The 20,590-nt window shown below is 35.0% G+C and overlaps 2 protein-coding genes across 4 annotated transcripts in view; both read right to left on the bottom strand.

Moving 5' to 3' along the window:
* The window catches only part of LOC105830877 (zinc finger protein 423 homolog), a 368,687-nt gene that overhangs the window by 38,059 nt on the left and 310,038 nt on the right, over window positions 1-20,590 (bottom strand). For all 3 annotated transcript variants that reach the window (XM_036292275.1, XM_036292277.1, XM_036292278.1), the window contains one exon: window positions 1,547-2,632. In XM_036292275.1, the coding sequence (XP_036148168.1) occupies window positions 1,547-2,632 (1,086 nt within the window). The remainder of the gene's footprint in view (window positions 1-1,546; window positions 2,633-20,590) is intronic.
* Window positions 11,017-13,511, bottom strand: LOC118647419. The gene has a single exon (XM_036292279.1). It carries the CDS (start codon window positions 12,554-12,556, stop codon window positions 11,621-11,623), a length of 936 nt encoding a protein of 311 aa, XP_036148172.1. The 5' UTR covers window positions 12,557-13,511; the 3' UTR covers window positions 11,017-11,620.

Below are 20,590 nucleotides of genomic sequence, written 5' to 3' on the forward strand. Positions count from 1 at the left end.
GCTGAAAACGTTATTCTTAAAATATTGTATAAAGAGTTTCATTAGCTACAAAATGTCTGAAGATAAACTTAAATATAATGACTGTATAAATACCAGACATTTTAGATAGCACAGAATGTTCTAAGAATGATATCCTGAAAGTCCTCAGGACATCCTAAAACAGTCCTCAGGACATTCTAAAACAATCCTCAGGACATCCCAAGACAGTCCTTAGGACGTCCTAAGAGAGTCCTCAGGACATCCTACGAAAGTCCTCAGGACATCCCAAAATAGTATTCAGGACATCCTGGACGTATAGTAATTTTTGAAAAAAACGTAAATTAATATAGCAAGTGAGAAATCTTTGAATATCGTACGTATTTCTAGAATGTATTGCAAAATCAAATGTGTAAAAATGTTGACTTTAAAGTCAGATTGAATGTCTACACTTATTGAAACAATATGGCATATTAACAATACTAAAAAATTATAAAAGATGACATTAAATAATTTTTTAATTTTATTTTATACAAACGGCGCAAAAACAGTTTTTTAATAAGTTATTCCACATGCTATTTCGCGCGCATATGTAAAAATGACTTTAAAAAACTGTAAAACTTTATATTTATTTATAAAAACATAAGTTAACTATATATGTTTCATCCTTCTGACAACATCTATTGTAATGATCTATAACAAATATGTATGCATAAACAAGAAGTACTCATGGATCATCACGAAGCGTTAGGATGCGTATGGTCTTCGAAGTCAAGCATCGTTGGCGATGGTTGATACTTGGATGGGTGACCGTTTTCTCGGGTACAGAGATTAAACATGCTTTAACAGGTACAACTGTCGCTAAAACATGTATAGTCTTCTTCCTCTTACAAAATTATCGTAGAAATAATTAGAACTTTTAATTTTTTGTTAAAGTTTTTTTTCAATTCTCAAAAACTGTTAAAAATACTTAAAAATATTTAAAAAATTTTCTAAATTAATCGGAATTTTTTATTTTTTAAATTTTTCTGAAAAACGTTTCAAAAAATTTCTTATAAGTTTCTTATAAAAAATCGATACATTTATCAAAAATCCTAAAAAAAAAAATCTAAAAAATCTGATAAAAAGTGGTCATTGTTTGCTATTCCTGAGGATGTCCTGAGGAAATCCTATGGTATCCTCAGGACGTCCGATAGACTGTCCTCAGGATGTCCGATAGACTGTCCTCAGGATGTCCTGAGGACTAAAAAGTGGCGCTCGTTTGCTATTCCTTAGGATGTCCTGAGGACGTCCCGGGATAAAATCAGGACGTCCTCAGGATATCCACGAAGTCCGTCCTGGACGTCCTGAGGACGTCCTAAGGACGTCCGTGTGCTATCTGGGTCCGTTATATTTTGTCACAATTAAGTGGACGGTATTCCGGTTTCACCCTGTACATATGTGTATATATATGTGTGTGTGTGTGTATACATATTACTATATTACTCTAACTCTTTAAAATACTTTATTATATTACTTTAACTCTTTAAAAATTCCTAAACTAAAATTACACAAACTATTTCATACTAACTTGACACTGTATACAGGTGTAAGTATTTGAGCTACCACTGGTAGACTTTTCATGCTCAGTGATCCTATGTTTTTCCGCCTCTTCTGGATCTTCGAACTTTACTCCACATTCTTTGCACCGTTTTTTATTCGAAATTCCTTCGTTTCTCGATCGATCCTCTATCTTGAATCCTTTCTCCTGTTGCCACTTATCCTTAGATTCATCCCATTGATCGTCTTTCCTCGCAAGCCAAGTTGCCTCGTATTTGGCCCGATGCTCGTAGGTAGTCGAATTCAGAATAGGCAGTCCCTGAGAATGGCGCATGTAGCATGGTTTGCAAACTCTTAGCAGTTGTCCGCTGGTACTAGCAGGATTAGGTGGTAGATTGACAAAGTCTTCGGCCGCGAAGTCGCGCATGCACAGGCAACAACCTTGACTCTGAATTTTGTTGCCAAGACTGATTGGGCTGGAACCGGCGCTACGCGATCCTGAGGATGTTCGTAGGTGATGTCGTGCGTGCAGACGACATTCCAGGTCGCTGATCAGCGTCTGTCGGCAGACAACGCACGGTGCAGGTAGATGAGGCAGTGTGTTGTCTAATCGTTGCTGTGGATCTACGTTCTCTAGACTGTGTCTTTGCACATGGTCTAAAAACTGATTTTCTGATGTGAGACAGCCGCGACATACGACGCATGTGTCACTTAGTTGAATCTTACAATGCTTCTGAAGCTTGTGCTCAGCCAGGCTTACGCCAGACGGGCACACTTCATCACAGATGTTGCACTTATGGCGTCCACCCGGTTCATTAGATGCGTGTTGGACTCTTGTGTGAGATTCCAGTTCGCTTCGTGAACGACAGACTTCGCCACAATAGCCACATGTCATGCTCAAGGTAGATAAAGCCTTGTTGGACAACTTGGAAGGTGTATGGGCGAGTTTCTTATGTGCTTGCAACTCAGCTTCATTCGCAAATTCACCACGTTCACAGAGATCGCATTGCTGACCAGAATTCGTGCTGTAATTTGAACGTTTGTTGTTGTTGTCACGTTGATTCAGGGAATTGTTGTTGCTTGAAGCTGGCGAACGGCCTCTCTTCAGAGATTTTGTCTAGAATTTGGGAAAAAAGTCATGCAAGTAATCTTATACGTATTTTATTATTATTTTAATATTATTTTATAATTATTTTAATTAAACATATATATGTATATATTACATACATATTATGTATATAGAATTCTATATATAATACAGCTGGAAAAGAAAAGGATATTTTTTATTACTTTTTTTATTTAAATCATATCTAAAAATGCTATTCCCTCGAAAACACAAATTTTTTTTATAGCAATCAACAAAGGACAAAGTCCCATGTAATTACCAAGTTTGATATTGAACGGATATCTTAAAAACTTATACAAATAATTATTGAATATAAATGTTCAATCATGGAAAAAACTGTTTTTCCAGGAAAGTTTAAAGACTTTTCCAAAAATAAGTAGAATCTAACCTCTTAATTAATAAGAAAACGTTTTAGTAAATATTCGTTTAAATTTACTTTTTCAAAGTTACAAAAGTAATAAATAGATTACTTATAAGAAATAACTAAACACTATATCTGAAAAAAGAAAATATTAAATTTGAAAAAAAAACGTTTAATTGTAAATAAAATAATTAGATAATATATTAAGCAATAAAATTAACGCAATAAAAATTTATACCAAAATTTCACTCAACTTCAAATAATCGTAACTTCGTGAAAACTTAACTTATCCTATTAGAAATATTTGTTTTATTTTAAATCTTGAAGTCTCTACTTTAAAGAGCATTTTGATCCTTCTTTTCCCTATTTTGACATCTCTTCAAAATTGAAAATGTTTTATCTTCAATTTTTATTTATTAGAGGACAAGAACTGTGCAATAATGTTCACCCACAGAAAAGTGACACGAAAGGAACCACTTTCGACGCACAGAATAGATATTTATGCAATTAGTGCAGTGAACCAACTAATTCGCACGGGCAATAGCCGATCCGCATATGTCGCATACAATATTTTTTGTTATCGTCGAAATTTTATTGTGCGGCGAAATAGTAGTCTTTTTGTGTGAAGTGACACATGAAAAAGGGACCATTTTCAATGCACTGGTAGCGAAAAATAGTTTTGATATGTAGTAAATAATTTATTTAATTCTCGCTTGATGAAGACCTATTTTGTCACGTCGTTGACGGAATGGGATCCTTTTAGGACCTCAACGATAAACGTCTATAAATTGGACAGCTTTTATGCAATTAACGTGAAAATTTTCATACAAGGGTTTTAAGGATTGCTGATTTCAAATCTAATGTAGAAAATGCAAAATTCAAAGTGGCGGACTTAAAATATCTATACACAGGGTGTTTGGTAAAGATTTATGCAATCTTTATAAACAGGTAGAGCGCATTAAATTGAACAAAAAAATCTTTTACCATTTTGCAATTTTCGCAATAGTTAATAAGTTGTTGATTACACAGGCACACAAAAAAGTGGTTGGTTTGGTGGACCAAACTAATTAATCCTTATGTATTTTGACTCGCTGAATTCAAATCCAAGATCAGAATTGCTGAATTGGCTTATTTTTTTTCATTTCAAAAAGAAATACCACTTTTTTGTGTACCTGTATAATCAATAACTCGTTAACTATTACGAAAATGGAAAAACGGTAAAAGAATTTTTTGTTCAATTTAATGCGCTCTACCTGTTTATAAAAATTGAATAAATTTTTACAAACACCCTGTATAAATGTAGAATCAAAATGTATAAATTTTACACAAAAATATTCTTTTAAGGATTTTGGGGGTTGTTCCAAAATAGCGGACCTAAAATATCCGTACATAAACATAAAATCAAAATGTACAAATATTACACAAAAACGTTATTTTATAATAAGGATTTTTAGAGTTGCTAATTATAAATTTGATCCATAATGACGTACCTAAAATATCTATATATAAACATAGAAATTCTTAGAAAAATGTTTTTGTGTAAAATTTTTACATTTTGTAATTCTATGTTTATATGAATACTTTAGGTCCGTTATTTTGAATTTTGCATTTTTAACATCAAATTCGTAATTAGCAACCGCAAAAACCTTTAGAAGAATGTTTTTGTGTAAAATTTGTATATTTAGATTCTACGTTTATATATAGATATTTTAGGTTTGTCGATTTGAATTTTGCATTTTCGACATCAGATTTAAAATTAGCGATCTTTAAAACTTTTGTATGCAAATTTTAACGTTAATTGCATAAAAACTGTCTAATCACACAGTCGGATTTACACACACAAGTGGTGTAAATCCGAGTGACCCAGATGCGCAAAGTAACAAACGGACACCACCAAATTCTATAAATTCATCCTAACCCTAACCAACCCAGCAATCTGATTGGTGGTGTCCGTTTATTACTGTGCGCATCTGGGACGCTCCCGTAAATCCGACTGAGCAACCTCCACGTGGTATACTTTGGGTAATGCTAATGCCGGCGGTATTGTAACTTTCAAGTCCTATAACTCAAAAAGTAATTAAACAAAACACTTTTAATTGTAGTGTTTTGGAAAGCTCTCGAGATGAACTACAAGAATATGTAATGAAAAGTAGAGGGTTTCATTTAAAAAAATTAAGTTGACATACAAATGTTCTTTAAATTTGATTCCAAGGTTAAGGCCAAGGTCACCATCTTATGTCCCCCTTAAAGTCATACAACTTGTGTCTGAAACGTTTTTTTATACGATCGCTTCTTACAAGGTTACAAGGGATAACAGATTAAAATGGGACACCTTGTATATGTAAAAGATTAAACTGATCGATGCTGTGTCTGTCAAAGTAAATAATTATAAAGTTTTGTTTTATCTGAATGTGTCTCGTTGAAATCATTGCTTAGCTGTAAATATTCTCAAAATGGCTCTTAGAACACGCACAGGGGTTTTTGTACAGTAAAATCAGTAGTGGCACTCCGTTTCGGCATCTTTGATCTCCGCGTGAAGGTCCACGTGATCATTTGCCATTAAAATTCAGGACCGAATAGAGAAAGTAATGATAGTGCCTCATCATAATAATAGTACAGGTATGTATATACGTTCCTGATGCCTTGAATGTGATTGGGTGCTACCCAAAACAAAAGCTGCGCAGCGTGATCTGCACGACCACACATTTTTTCGCTGAGTGCCACTACTCGTTATACTGTGGTCTCTGGGATCCCGGAGCAATTTCTTCTTTTTGCTGCTTCATCTACAGCGCCGCCCCAGATCTCGGACTGGGGGGGAGGGGGATGTTTGTTAATTATACTATAATCTTGAACGGTTGCCGGCGTCATTTGTCCTTCGGCAACGAAAACAAACAAATATAAACTTTTGCTTGGGGTCTCAGTGACCCCAAAGCGTGATACTACTTTTTTAACAAATTAAAAATATACAACTTTGCAGTTAAGTTGATTATCTCGTAAGTATTATCATTATTGTCGAGAATTATAAGATTTTATATACTATTATATTGGTGTATGTGTGTGTGTGTGTGTGTGTGTGTGTGTGTGTGTGTCTGTGTGTGTGTGTGTACACAGGTCGGTTATTTTTGGAACATTTTTTTCTTAATTAATATTATACTTATATTCAATGTTATGCCATTAAATATTCATTGTTTGACCCGGCGGCGTTATTTTCTCTTGGTAAGTATTTTTAAAAAAGTTTTCTTCTTAATTCAGAATAATTCGAAAGAATAATAATATGTTATTTTTTATTACAAAAAGAACAAATACAAGAAAATGTCGCGATGAAGCAGCAAGAGAATGCGATAAAGAGGATGATAACAGAGCGGAAAAGGATAGCTGAAGAGCGGCGGGAAAACAAAAAAGGAAGAAGTCAATGAGGAAGAGGAGGAAGAGGAGAGAGAGGAGGAGGAAGAGAAAGAGGAGGAGGAAAATAAAGAGACGAAAAAAGGAGAAAACAAAGAAGAGGAAGAGAGAGATGATGAAAGCATTACTGAAGAAAATGAAGAAGTGGGCGAGGAGGAGATAGAGATACCCAATACGTTCGACTCGGAAGTGTTATTTTCTAAGAGTAAGTTTTTATAATGTGATTTTTTACAATTCAGATCATTTCAGATAAAACTGATATTATGTTATTTGTTAGTAGGGGAGATCGAGACTATAAATGTGTCAAGTGTTGAACAAGAAAAAGAAGAAGAAAAAAGGGAGAATGAAGGGGAGGGATAAAGTATAGTAGAGGAAGAAACGGAAGGAATAGTAAAGAGAGAAGAGAAAGGGGATGACGCCGATGTAGGTCTAGGTAATAAAATGGCGTAATATATTGTTTTAAAATATAATTTAAATATGATTTTTAAAAAAATTTTAAATATAATTTTAATTATTTGATAGAAATTACTTACGCTCAAATTCACTAATTTTGTTGTGAGCGAGGAAGTGGGGAATAATAACACCGGAACTCCAGGTTAACATTTGCTTCAGGGATCTATACCATGTGCTATTTTTAATAGAGGGCAACCTCATCGATCACCTTGACCTTGACATATGTTGTCAAGGTCATGACTCTGAGTTACCTTCACCTTCGATCAATTGTCGGTCGCGACTCGTTAAAAAGTTATTAGCGATTAAAGTTCAAAAATTATAACACGGATATTTGATAATAATAAGAATTTTGTTTTGCGTGGAAATTCACAAAGGGTTGTGCAGAGAACGCATGGATGGGAGAGGGGCTTCTTCCTTCCCCCTGCAGCCCCTCTCTGTAATTTTTCCTAACTCTAACCTACCAATTTTATGTCGCTATTTGGTTAATGCGAAAACATTGGAAACGAACAACATGGAAAGTCGCAAACTTATGTGATACTGTACAAACGTGGATGTGATTTACTTTACCGAAAGCACTGATATCATGTATCGTATTTATGAAACGTAAAGTAAACGACGTCCACGCTTGTACAGTATCACATAGGTTTGCGACTTTCTACGCTGTTTGTTTTCAAAATTTTCGCATTAACCAAACAGCGACATAAAATTGGTGGGTTAAAAGAAAAATTACAGGGAGGGGGGTGCAAGAAATTTTTTTTACAATTTTTAATATTATATTTAAGAATTATTATTTTATAAGTTTTAATATAGTCTAACACTATATTATACTATTATACTATTTTGAACAACTTTTCCGTATACATGTTACCGTCGCTCGGCTTTAGTTTCCGAATCATACACAAAAATTTTTTTTAAATTTCTTGCTTTAATTTCATTAGTTTTGAAACAGAGAGGAGAGTAGGGTGCAGAAAACGCGTGGGAGGGGTGCAAGGGGAGAGGCTTCGTCCCTCTGCTTTGCTCTGTAAGCAGGGAGAAGTGTAAAAAAAGGGGTCAAAAAGATTAAAAAATGTAGAACTTATAAAATAATAGTTATATAATATAATGTTAGACTATATTAGAACTTATAAAATAATAGTTCTTGAATACGTTAAAAATTGAGAAAAAAATTTCTTGTACTAAAATTAATTGAATAGAATTCAATCCCTTAATTCACGAACATGACGTAACATGTTACAAAAGCAAACGTGTTAATTAACCAAGCGAGTGAATTGTTTTCTCTTCGTTTACGTTATCCATCTGTGCCAAGTGCATATATTAGGTTAGTTACTTTAATGTGTTTTCGTCTAACGTAAAGTTCCAGTGAAAGTAAAATAAGGATAAAACAGGTACGTTACCTTGGTGTGGTATTTTTTTGTCGTAGTTGTAGTAGCAAAGTTAAATTCGAAAAAAATAAAATTTGTACAGAAAATTAACAAGATTTTCAATCAACTAGTCTAAACCGGCGGTGATTCTATCGACGACGATGAGACTACATTAAGCGGAAACGAGGATGAAAATTCCGTCGATATCGTCGAGCGACCGACGCAACATTGATAATATGAACTGTAATAACAACATCAGCGACAATCGCAGGAATTTAGGTACATAGAATTAAGGACGGAAAATTCACGGCGAAAATTTTAGAAATTTTCGGACGCTTGGGAGGGAAGCGTCTTTCAAAACACGACCGATTCCCGACGGAGCAAATGCGATATAATTGTTAGAAAACGCATTCCGTGAAATACACGCGTACGTCTTACGCTCGAGCGCGCCGTCCGATTATGTTAGTTTAACGTTTTATTCGGCTAACGCACGGACCGGTTGGGTTATCATTCCGTCCGGCACGCGACTTAACTCTCGATGACATATGGCGTCTTGTGAATTCGGTAGCACAAAGTGGTCGACAGCATGGACGTAGCTAAAAATTTTACGGTGAGCGTCTTTAACATCGCGATGCCTGTAGGACGCGGACGTTCATCGAACAAATTAGCATGGGAAGACGTCGCGAAGCGTTCAATTTCGTAGATTAATAACATTGACAATCTGTGTCTCCTCGCGCTTCGGTGTTATCACATATTTATTGTCAGTGGAGAAATGCGCGCGAGGGAAATGTGCATAGAACGTGGAATTCCGTTAGATGTCGGACATCGGCGTTACAGCAAGAATTAACGCGAAACGTCGGTGTCGTAATCCCGGAAAAGGGCTGCGGAATTCCTGAAATTGAGCGCTTCCAACGGTTTCGCGCTGCGGAAGATATTGCTATTGTGATTTATAATTTTAATACTTTTGGTCGTGGCGGGAAATCGTTGTACGACGGTTCTGAGCTACTCGAGTTGGAACGCGAACCCTCGTATCGCCTTAACATCATGTATTACGAGCGTTTGCGTCACTATAACCCGATATTGAGTTTAAAAGCTACAGCCGGTTCGCGGGGAGGGTATTGCGTCGCGTTTAATGTCCACGGTGTTACGCAAAAAATGTCCACGGTGTTACGCAGCGTCGCATTGCGAAAATCTTGATGTGGCGCTTGTTAGATGCGGAAGATGCAAGCGCAACTTTTTCGGGCAAGCGTGTTACGATCGGCATTACGAAATCGGTTCGTATGTCGACAAATCGTGCGCTTTCGTCTGCAATTCTGTTAAAATTTGTGACGATTGCGGACGATTTGTAAGATCGGGGTCGGAACATAAATGTGATGCGGCGTATTGTAAAGTGTGCCATTTGTTGTAGTTGACGAATCATCTTTGTTACGTGCAACCTCTTCGTCGTCGAAAATCGTAGTCGAAAATCATGGCGAGGGTACAAGTACGGATGAACGGTTAGAGATTGCGAGTAACAACGATAATGCCGAATGTGCGAACAGTCGTACCAAAGGCCGCGTCGCGTTTCTATTTTATAATTTTGAAACGCGACAAAACGAACTGATGGAAGGTAGTGAAAACACCTATTTTCATGTTCCAACTCTTTGCGTCACTTATCAAGTCTGCGAAGCATGTTCCGCAATAGAGGAAGACGCGACGCGATGTCGATGGTGCGGAATACGCAAATTCGTGTTTCGAGATGATCCTGTGAAACAATTTGTCGATTTCGTAACACGACAAAATGCTTCAAAAACATCATCTGTATCGCATATAACGCGAAAGCATTGACGCACAATTCATATTAAAGCACTTAATAGAAAGGACAAAAACGATGGAAAAACCCGATTGATTTTGAGCGAGACAAAAATAATCGCGATAACACTTAGGCATATAAAATTTAGACAGCATAAATTACATGCCCATTTATTCGATTTACCCAAAGCTTTCGGGCTGAGGGATACGTCGGATGAAGGTGTATTTCCATATCTATTTAATACAGCCAGAAATCAGTCGTATGTCGGTCCGCTACCCGACACTCGTTATTACTGTGCCGATCAAATGAAATTGAAGGAACGCGAGCAATTTTTAGCTTGGCACTCAAAGATGTCGAATGAAGGTTACATTTTTTATTTCTAGCGAGAAATTGTTCGTTACTGTCGTAAAGACGTCATTCTTCGGCGCGCGTACATGAAATTTCGAAAAATCTTTTTGGAACGTGGTGACGTGTGTTGTGTTGAGGAATGCACAACTATCGCATCCACGATAGTACTGTGAACGGTGTGCAACTGAACGGTGTGCAAATAAACGGTGTGCATCTTTCCGTGTGCAAATGATCAGTGCGCATCTTTTCGTGTGCAAATGATCAGTGCGCATCTTTCCGTGTGCAAATGATCGGTGCGGGTCTAGTACACTTGGCCGACAATCACTTGACTGACAGTTCATTTGACCGACACCGTTTGGCCGACAGTACACTTGACCGACAGTATCATTTAGTCGACAATTACATGACCGACAAGTATACTCAACCAACACGATTGTTTGACCGACAGTTCATTTGATCGACAGTTCACTTAACCGACACCACTTGGCTGGCACACTTGCCCTCCTACCATCCACAAGGAAAAAAAGAAGAAATAAACAAAAAGTGTATGGAATTTTAATTTTATTAAATCATACTTCATTAAATCATACTTTTTTGAATTTTTAATTTTTTTTATTTAATATTTTTACAAATTTATCTGTTTTTAAATTTTGTTTTTCAAAATTTTTATATTTTATTACGACATACACAACCTCTACATTAATTCTAATTAAAGAAAAATTAAATTGAAATGTTATGAGCAATTCCTCTTAAAAATTCAAGAACTATTTTATTAGCACTATCACGGATTACATTTTGAATGCGAATCTCTCTTTTATCATCATCACGCCGCCTTTTTTGAGGTGGCTCTCCGCTTAAAGCTTGTTCAATTTCATTTTCAACAATATTTTGTTCTTTCTGTATCTCTTTAATAATAACAAAAATTCCCATATGAGCACGGCCAACAAGAGTTTCCCATCGATGCCATGCTTCCACTTTATTTTGAGTACATAGTAAAGCGAAATGTCTATTTTCAAATACAGATCACATTTCTGGTGGATATGCCGGTGGCTATCTTTGAATCTGTCCATTTCTTAAATTTCTTCGATATCTTCCGCGAACATAATTGTCGTCAAACCATTTTATAATTAGTTTTGCCTCTTCAGGCAGAATCTTCTTTAGTTCATCAAAAGCTGCAGGTATTTCAAGAGGACTCAAAAACGCCAAACCAGGAATGTGCTTAATGAGAAGACTAAAATTTTGATCGTTACCATACTTTGATGTTAAATTATTTTTCTGAATTTGTTTATAAACTGATTGATCCAAGTGAAAGTAAAGCAACCTTTACTTTGTGCTGACAAAAATTCGGAGTTAACCGCATTAATTACAGCTTTTTCAAAATCTGTAAGTACAAAAACGGGTTGTAAATGAAATGAAAATTCATCAGCCCAATCATTTAATTCTTGAAACAATCTTTTGTATATTTCTTCACTCTTTGAACTTATGAGAGCATAAACTAATGGCACAACGCGAGAATTAGAATCACTGCCAACATCTGCATGAATCGTGTACATTTGTCTAAAGACAGTTGGAACGGTCTTAAATGTACCATCCATTATCCAGTATTTTGCCTCTTGCAAATGTTTCAAATTTTCACTCGTAGTAAAAACCAAAATTTTTTCACTTCCATCTTTTATATCCTTGCAAAAGTGCTTACCCGAAATTGTCAATAAGAATTCATTAAGAATTGAAAACTCATCTAATATTTTTGATTCTGTAGGAGTATCACTTCTCCGGATTCTTTTGATTTGGTGCCTCAATGCATCTTTTGATGGTAAACAGGGCTTAGTATTCTGTGATGTTGATGCTACTACATTGTTGACGATTTGAGCTGGTTGATCATTGCTGTTTTTAGCTAGTTGTTTCATCTTATTGCATGTTTTTTCAATTTCTGGTTTGTCAGCTTGACCCGCATGATTGTGTTTCAAAGCATCAAATTTACGAACAATGTGCTGTCCATTGATCAAAATTGTTATTGCTCTTGCAATACATTGTCCATTGTCCTTTTTTCTACTTTTACGTTCACAAATCCAATAATATACATCACCACGATTTTTATCCTTAACAAATTTGAAACCATCAATATTAATTTTTGGCCTGCTTTTGGTTGACAGAATTATTTCTGCTGCTCCAACAACATATTTTTGAGATGAAGCCATTTTCAAGAAAATCACTAAAATTAATAGTACAAAACAAAAAACACTTTTGAAATTCAAAAATTAAAAAAAAAACGAATAACGTTAATTCTGATTTCGAATAATATTACTCCTCACCTTACGTGAAAGCAGGAATCCATATAAAAATGTACAACCATTGACGGCAAATTGGTAATATGCGTTTGTAAACAAAACAAAGCATTTAAAATAGTGCTCGGAGTTAGTTGCCCTTTTCAGCCAAAAATATTTCTGAAGTGACATCTACTGTTTCCCCACTCGAGACTCGGTTGGAACGCCAATTGCGCTCGTGACGTTGCGCCTCAGTAGCGTTTGTACATAACAAATGTACTAGGCCATATTTTCCGTCAAATCACAAAACTTTATTTAATAATTGTTATACTTATAAAAAACAATTCGGTAAGACTTACGTATCCGGCCCCACTCTGATTTTAATGAAATTTTATACATACGCACGGACCAAATGCGCACAGTCGCAAACCCATGTGGTGCAGAGAATGCTTTGCACAAACACACACACACGCGCGCGCGCGCGCGCGCGCGGTTGCAAAAGGGGCTTCGCCAGCCTTCCCGCACCCACCCCGTCGGTAGGGGTGCCCTGAGAAGTCGCAACCCATGTGGTAAGTCTGTTGATTACTGTGTCCGTTTGATCTGTGCGCATTTGGTCTGTGCGCATTTGATTCGTGCACATTTGGTCTGTGCGCATTTGTTATTGTGTCCGTTTGGTCTGTGTCTGTTTGTTACTGTGCGCATCTGTGACTCACTCAGAGCAAGTGTGTCGGCCAAACGGTGTCGGTCAAATGAACTGTCGGTCAAATAATAGTGTCGGTTAGGTGTACTTGTCGGTCATGTAATTGTCGACTAACAAGGGAACCTCGCGAACTCGAAAATTCTGATTTTAATGAAACTTGGCATAAATGTAGAGGGGGTAAATACATAAATTTAGAAATTTATCGTTGCTGCCCATAAACGGTTTAAAGGGGTGAAACCACCCTTTAAAGATTGAGACATTTTTCGTTTTCTCGATATATCTCGTAAACTAAACAAAATATTAAAAAATGTTTTATACAAAAGTTTTACAATAAAAGTACTTCTATCTAATTACAGTAATTAAATTAAAAAAAAAAAATTTTTTTAACAATTGTTTTTTAATTTAAAAAAATTTTTTTTTCAAAATTTTATTAATGTAGTTAGATAGAAATATTGTTACCATAAAACTTTTGCATAAAACATTTTTTGATGTCTCCAATACTTTTCGAGATATATCGGAAAAAGCAAAAATCTGCTCTACACTGTGCACTGAAAAAAGCATGACAGAATGCGATAGCACCGCAACGAAGAGCGTTAAAAAATATTTTAAAGAAATTTTTTATTAAGATTTATTTATGATATTGAATATAATATGAGATACTAAAAATATAATAAAATAAAGTAATATAAAATAATAATATTTTGTATAATATAATAATATGTAATAATATAATATAATAATGTCGCACGTGAATGCATGCTGATGTGAGTGAGAGAGAAAGAGTAAATAATATTAATATAATATAGTAATATAATAATATAATATAATATAAAGTATTTATATCCAGACTTGTTGGTCCGGATCCATTAGCGGTGACATGCCAGAGAGTCGACGCAGATCGACGACATCTGCCAATCCAAATCGGTCATATGATTTGTCAATTAAGGCATTATTTCGCTCTCTGTCGATCTTGCAAAAGTATCGCGTCCAAAATCTTTTTCTTATATTGATAAATCCATGTATGTGGATGTTATAGAGATATATCCATGTCTAGATACAGAATTAACATATTTTAGTGTGGCATTATACATTGAACAACAATATACTTTAAATCAGGGTAATGAAAATGCAAATTAAAAAATAATGCATTACTTATTAATTTTTTAATAAGTAATTATTTCTTTACTTATTAATTATTAAAACAATAATGGGTAATGAAAAAACTCGCATTAATTATTTCAAAAGTAATGCGTAATAAAAAAAAACGCATTACTTATTACAAAAGTAATGCGTAATGAAAAAAATCGCATTACTTATTTCAAAAGTAATGCGTAATGAAAAATATCGCATTACTTATTTCAAAAGTAATGCGCAATGAAAAATATCGCATTACTTATTTCCAGTGTTGTAATAGATCATTAAATAAATAATCTAGATCAGATCAAGATCTTTATCAAAATATTAAATCTAGATCAGATCACAGATCATTTTTCATACATTTGATCTAGATCATAGATTACATTAATTTTGATCTAGATCGAAGATCGTTTCTTTTTTTTATTTGACAATTTGGTAGGAGTAGAAATCGAAGTTTTTTAAGTTTCTTTAATAGGCTTTTAGGAATGTCTCACAAATCTTCTTTAATGGATCTGGACAAAGAAGTCTGGATATAAATATTTTATATTATATTATATTACTATATTACTATATTATATTAATATTATTTACTCTTTCTCTCTCACTCACATCAGCATGCATTCACGTGCGACAATATTATATTACATTATTACATATTATTATATTATACAAAATATTATTATTTTATATTACTTTATTTTATTATATTTTTAGTATCTTAGATTATATTCAATATCATAAATAAACCTTAATAAAAAATTTCTTTAAAATATTTTTTAACGCTCTCCGTCGCGATGCATTCTCTCATGCTTTTTTCAGTGCATAGCGTAGAGCAGATTTTTGTTTTTTCCGATATATCTCGAAAAGTATTGGAAATATCAAAAAATGTTTTATACAAAAGTTTTATGGTAATAATATCTCTATCTAACTACTTTAATAAAATTTAAAAAAAAAATTTTTTTTAAATTAAAAACAATTGTTAAAAAAATTTTTTTTTAATTTAATTATTGTAGTTAGATAGAAGTACTTTTATTGTAAAACTTTTGTATAAAACATTTTTTAATATTTTGTTTAGTTACGAGATATATCCGGAAAACAAAAAATGTCTCAGTCTTTGAAGAGTGGTTTCACCCCTTTAAACCGTTTATGGGCAGCTACGATAAATTTCTAAATTCATGTATTTACCCCCTCTACATTTATGCCAAGTTTCATTAAAATCAGAATTTTCGAGTTCGCGAGGTTCCCTTGTAAGTGATTGTCGGTCAAGTGTATTGTCGGCCAAGTGGTGTCGATCAAGTGAATTGTCGGTCAAGTGATTGTCGGTCAAATGAATACGACCCGATCGGTGCGCATCTTTCCGTGTGCAAAGAATCAGTGCGCATCTTTCCGTGTGCAAATGATCGGTGCGCATCTTTCCGTGTGCAAATGATCAGTGCGCATCGTTCCGTGTGCAAATGATCAGTGCGCATCTTTCCGTGTACAAATGATCGGTGCGCATTTCTTGGTGTGCAAATGAGTGGTGGGCAAGTGAACCGTGTGCAAGTGAATGGTGTACAAGTGAGCGGTGTGCAAATGAATGGTGTGCAACTTTTACGTTTCCAAGTGAACGGTGGACATTTTTTTGTCTGCAAATATCCGGTGGTCAAATTTTACGTATGCATAAAACTGGCGCACATTTTTAATAAAATTTCTTTTGTGTCCAAATGCACAGTGTGCAAATGCACCGTGGTCATTTGAACCGTGCGCAAGATATTATGTCCAAAAGCACCGTGTCCAAATGGACTGTGTCCATTTGAACCGTGTCCAAGTGAGTGCCACCCGTCATCATTACCACCAACACCAACTATCACCACCACTTTGCAATTCTTTGTGACAATATTTTCAAAACCATACAAAGAAGAGAAATCAGTTTTGTACGAGACATGAAGACAATTACCTCGCTTGAGCTTTAAAAAGGAGTGAAACAAAATTACTCGCTACCATGGACATAGTCATCGAGATTCAATGGTTTTGGAATGCCGAAAAAAAATTTATTCCAAAAGAAACTGCTGTTATTGTGGTTAACGCTCCGATCTTCGGACACTGAATTTCGCTGCCACCTTGTTCGTTTGACGAATTACCCGAGAGATCGAGACGAGAAAACAACTAGCTTTTGCGAAATTACCACGATATCGAGTGGTAATTTTGACGTGGTAAGTTGATGACGGTAAGTTGATGAAGTTCAATGACGGTGAAGCCAATCCCAAGTATTTGGCGGGACGACTACAGGAAATTACGCGTAGAACCCGCCACATCTATTCCAGGGGACAAGAAAAAGCAAGTTACTTGCGTAATCTGCTCTCAAAAAACATATATAATCTGGAAGTAGATTCACCGACATTCGAAAATTTACCTGATGCCGACGAACTTGGACATCGCTGTAGTTATCACGGATTTCGCACTAGCGTAAAATTTCTTTTTGCGTTACGCAACGCTTATAAATTGAAACGCTGGTTAAACGAAATAACCGAAGTTCGAACCACATCAGTTTCTCTAGTGATCATATGAACAAAGAGGAAGAAGACAAAGAAGAGGAAGAAGAAATCACTCAAAACGCCGAAATAAAAGTCGAGGATACGACATCAGACGCAGAGAAAGAAAATTATCTTTTCGAAACAATGTCTGACAAAGGCAAAATTAACGCTGTGCTGACATCTCACAATCTTACCATTTCTGAACTATCGGCAACATCTCACAAAAACGTCAGCTCGAGTAAAGAGAGCGCTACAATTACACAAATGATTCCTCTCTCCCGGTCACCACTCGTATGAATTCACTGGAAATTTTATGTGCGTTGGGACAACTGAATGCCAAGTATGTCGGAGTCTATCCAGACAGACTACCAAGAGTGTGGACGAGGTCGACAGCTGTCATTGCTAACACCGATAATTAACCTGGCGAACACTGTGTCGCGTTCTACCTCAATGAACGCGGAACAAGAACATATTTCAATAGTTATGGATTACCGCCCTTGGATTCCCAATTCCTCCTACGACTACGACGGATCTCAGTGCAGTATCAATGGAACACCGAACCTCTACTAGAACTGCTTTCACAAACTTGCAGACAATATTGCTGTGTTCTATATTTTATGTCTAATGGTTATAATCTTAATCGGTTTCTCGATCTATTTTCTTCCGATTGTGAACACAACAATAAAAAAATAGTGAAAATGTTTAGTAAAATTTTTACTTGTAATAAAATTAAAAAATGTATATAGCCTCAAGCGTAATTTGCAATTTTGTATTTCTAGAAAATAAGATATACAAATAAATATTGTTTTATTTGTAATTTTAACCATTGTCTATTTTTTTCTCGCTCCCTTCCATAATATATAACTTATTCCTATATCAGAGTCAAAACATACACTGCATAATAGCAAGAAAATCTCTTTCTTACAAAGTACCCTTTATCTATAGAACTATTATCCCGTTTACAAAAACTCGTACCTGCTAGTTTCGCACCCCCGCCGTGCAAGACGCTCGGCACCAGAATCTGACTTCCACCACTTTTTCACCTCCGCTAGTTTCACGAGAAGGTTCCTAGCCATAAAATTCCTATATATTCAAAATCTAGTAGCATACTCAGCGTAGCCAATTAAGGTTCTGGGCAGCCACGGGGTGCCAATCAAAATGCTCCGTTCAAATTCAGCAGCGTCCACGCGCCAGTCAATCAGAACGCTCCATTCCATCCCTCTCCCCGTGACGTCACACCGTCTAGACACGCACACCTGGCGCCAGACGGGGGAGGAGTGGGGGTTTGTTTTGACGCCCCATGGCTTCCCATATACTACTCATTGATATTTCTTCCATTAGATAATTATTGTGGTTCTAAGATCGGACATCGTGTAGTAGATTGTTTACACATCACGTACTATTATATTAGTACTTTAAACATGCACGACGTTCACCATATATGTCACTACCAATATCGCCAATGTAAGTTTTTCTGGAAGATGTGCATATTTCTAATTATAATACTGTTGCGAAAATTCTTGATTATTGCGTTTATTCAGAGTTTTACATATAGTAAAATTATAGTACAGGTGGATTATACTGATATTCGAACACAAAAAGGAAACTTGTAATGACAGTGCAGAACATACACATATATACAAAAGAAAAAAGAATAAGAAGAAAAAGTTTATAAAGCGCACAAGAATAAACATAAACTACAGAAAAGCACAAAATAGACAATAGACGATGCAATTAGCAAGGACACTTCGTAAAGTGTTAAATTAAAAAAAGTCTAATTTTGATGAAGTTTTTTGTGTACATATAGGATATAGAAATAAATGAATTTAGAAAATATCTATAGTGTACATATCATGTACGGCTAACAAACGGTTTGAAGGGGTGAAACTATCTCTCAAAGGTAAAGAAATTAGTTTTTTTCTATATATTTCATAAACTGAGCGAAATATCAACAAATGTGTTTTATATCAAAATTTTAGAGTAAATATTTAACTACGTTATTTATCTTATAAAAATTTTTTTTGACTTATGTATGTAAGCAGTATCTGTAAAGTTATAATATTAGAAAATTAGTAAAATATAATATAATATAAAATAAATATAATAAATATAATATAAAATTGATAATAATAAACGGATTTTTTATTTTGAATGTACAAATAAGCTTTTGTAGAAGACACTGTGCAATAATAATTTTTGTATATTAATAAATAAATTATTATTAATTACTAATTAAATAGTTAGAGTTACTTGCAGGACATTGCCCTACGTCAATAATGAAGAAAAATTAATAATCATGTCACTAATTAAAAAAAATTAATAAGTAATAAAAGTGTCAAATAAAACAAGCTCAAAAATAATTTCAATATATATGTAAATTTGAAATATAGTTTATTGACCATCATCAAAGACGTTTTTGTACTTAATCATCTTCAGGAATTTTTTAATTAATAAGAATTAATATTCAACTATTTATTAAATACATAGTCAAATACTAATACTCATTTATTAAAAAAATTCTAGATACATATAATTTTTAATAGAAAATTACCCTGTAAGCAAAATGCGCGCAATATGTTAGTAGATTGGCAACATATTTTCTCAAAAGTTGATAACAAATTTGGAATTCGTTATTTTAGCAATATGCTTAAGATTTGTTAGCACAGCCTGCTTATAGAATCTGACAGCAGATTGGTGGCAATAATAGAGCAAAAATCTTGTTCGAATATTACCGCCAATCTATAAGCATTGCACTATTCGGAAGCTTTGTCGATGGTAATTTGCCGACATCTTCTATCAGGACTCTGCGTACAACTCTAGTCTTTTTGTTGATAATACTGTCCGACAAAATTTGACGTGCATGAAATTTCTGTAATACGGAAAACACATCTAGCCCATAAAGTGTGTAATAGACTACACGTGTAATTCACTACATGTGTAATATACTGTAGTATAATACCCGAGTACGCGACTTGCGGGCACTCAAGATTATCGGATCTCATATCGGTGCGTAATAAAACGGAACACAGCCATTCGCGTCATTACAGCGTTTGCATCATATATAATGAGTTATGTGGGTCGCCAGGGGTTCGCACAAAGTGACGTGCAGTGTAAGGTTATGTTATGACAGTTTCGTGAAGTAGTTATTATACCGTTATGTCTATAACAATGACTGATGTGTTTTTAATTGAAACAATAATTTGTTATGTTTTAAAAAAGGTCAAAGTTTCGAGAGGCATGATACTGATTCACTGTAAGTGATATACGCAACGTGAGACAGTTGGAGACTAGAGAGAAACCTCTCCTCAGGTTTTTTTCTCTGGAGACAGTTTCGCGAATTGTTTTTTATTGATAATTGTTTGAGGTACTCGTGAGATCATCGATGGAAGAACTTCGAGAGAGAGAAGGAGGCAGAGAAAGAGTGAGAGAGAGAGAGAGAGAGAGAGAGAGAGAGAGAGAGAGAGAGAAACAGCGAAAGTGATCAGTGTCTTTATAACGTTATCAATAGAGGTATAAGAATAGAACGCGTGAGTTGTATACTAGCATATAAATGGCTGCCGATAGAGAGATAGGAAGAGAAAGCTAGACTTTAAAGGCTCTCCCTGTCTTTGTCTTACT

This window comes from Monomorium pharaonis, chromosome 9, assembly GCF_013373865.1.
Source record: "Monomorium pharaonis isolate MP-MQ-018 chromosome 9, ASM1337386v2, whole genome shotgun sequence".
Classification (NCBI taxonomy): domain Eukaryota; kingdom Metazoa; phylum Arthropoda; class Insecta; order Hymenoptera; family Formicidae; genus Monomorium; species Monomorium pharaonis.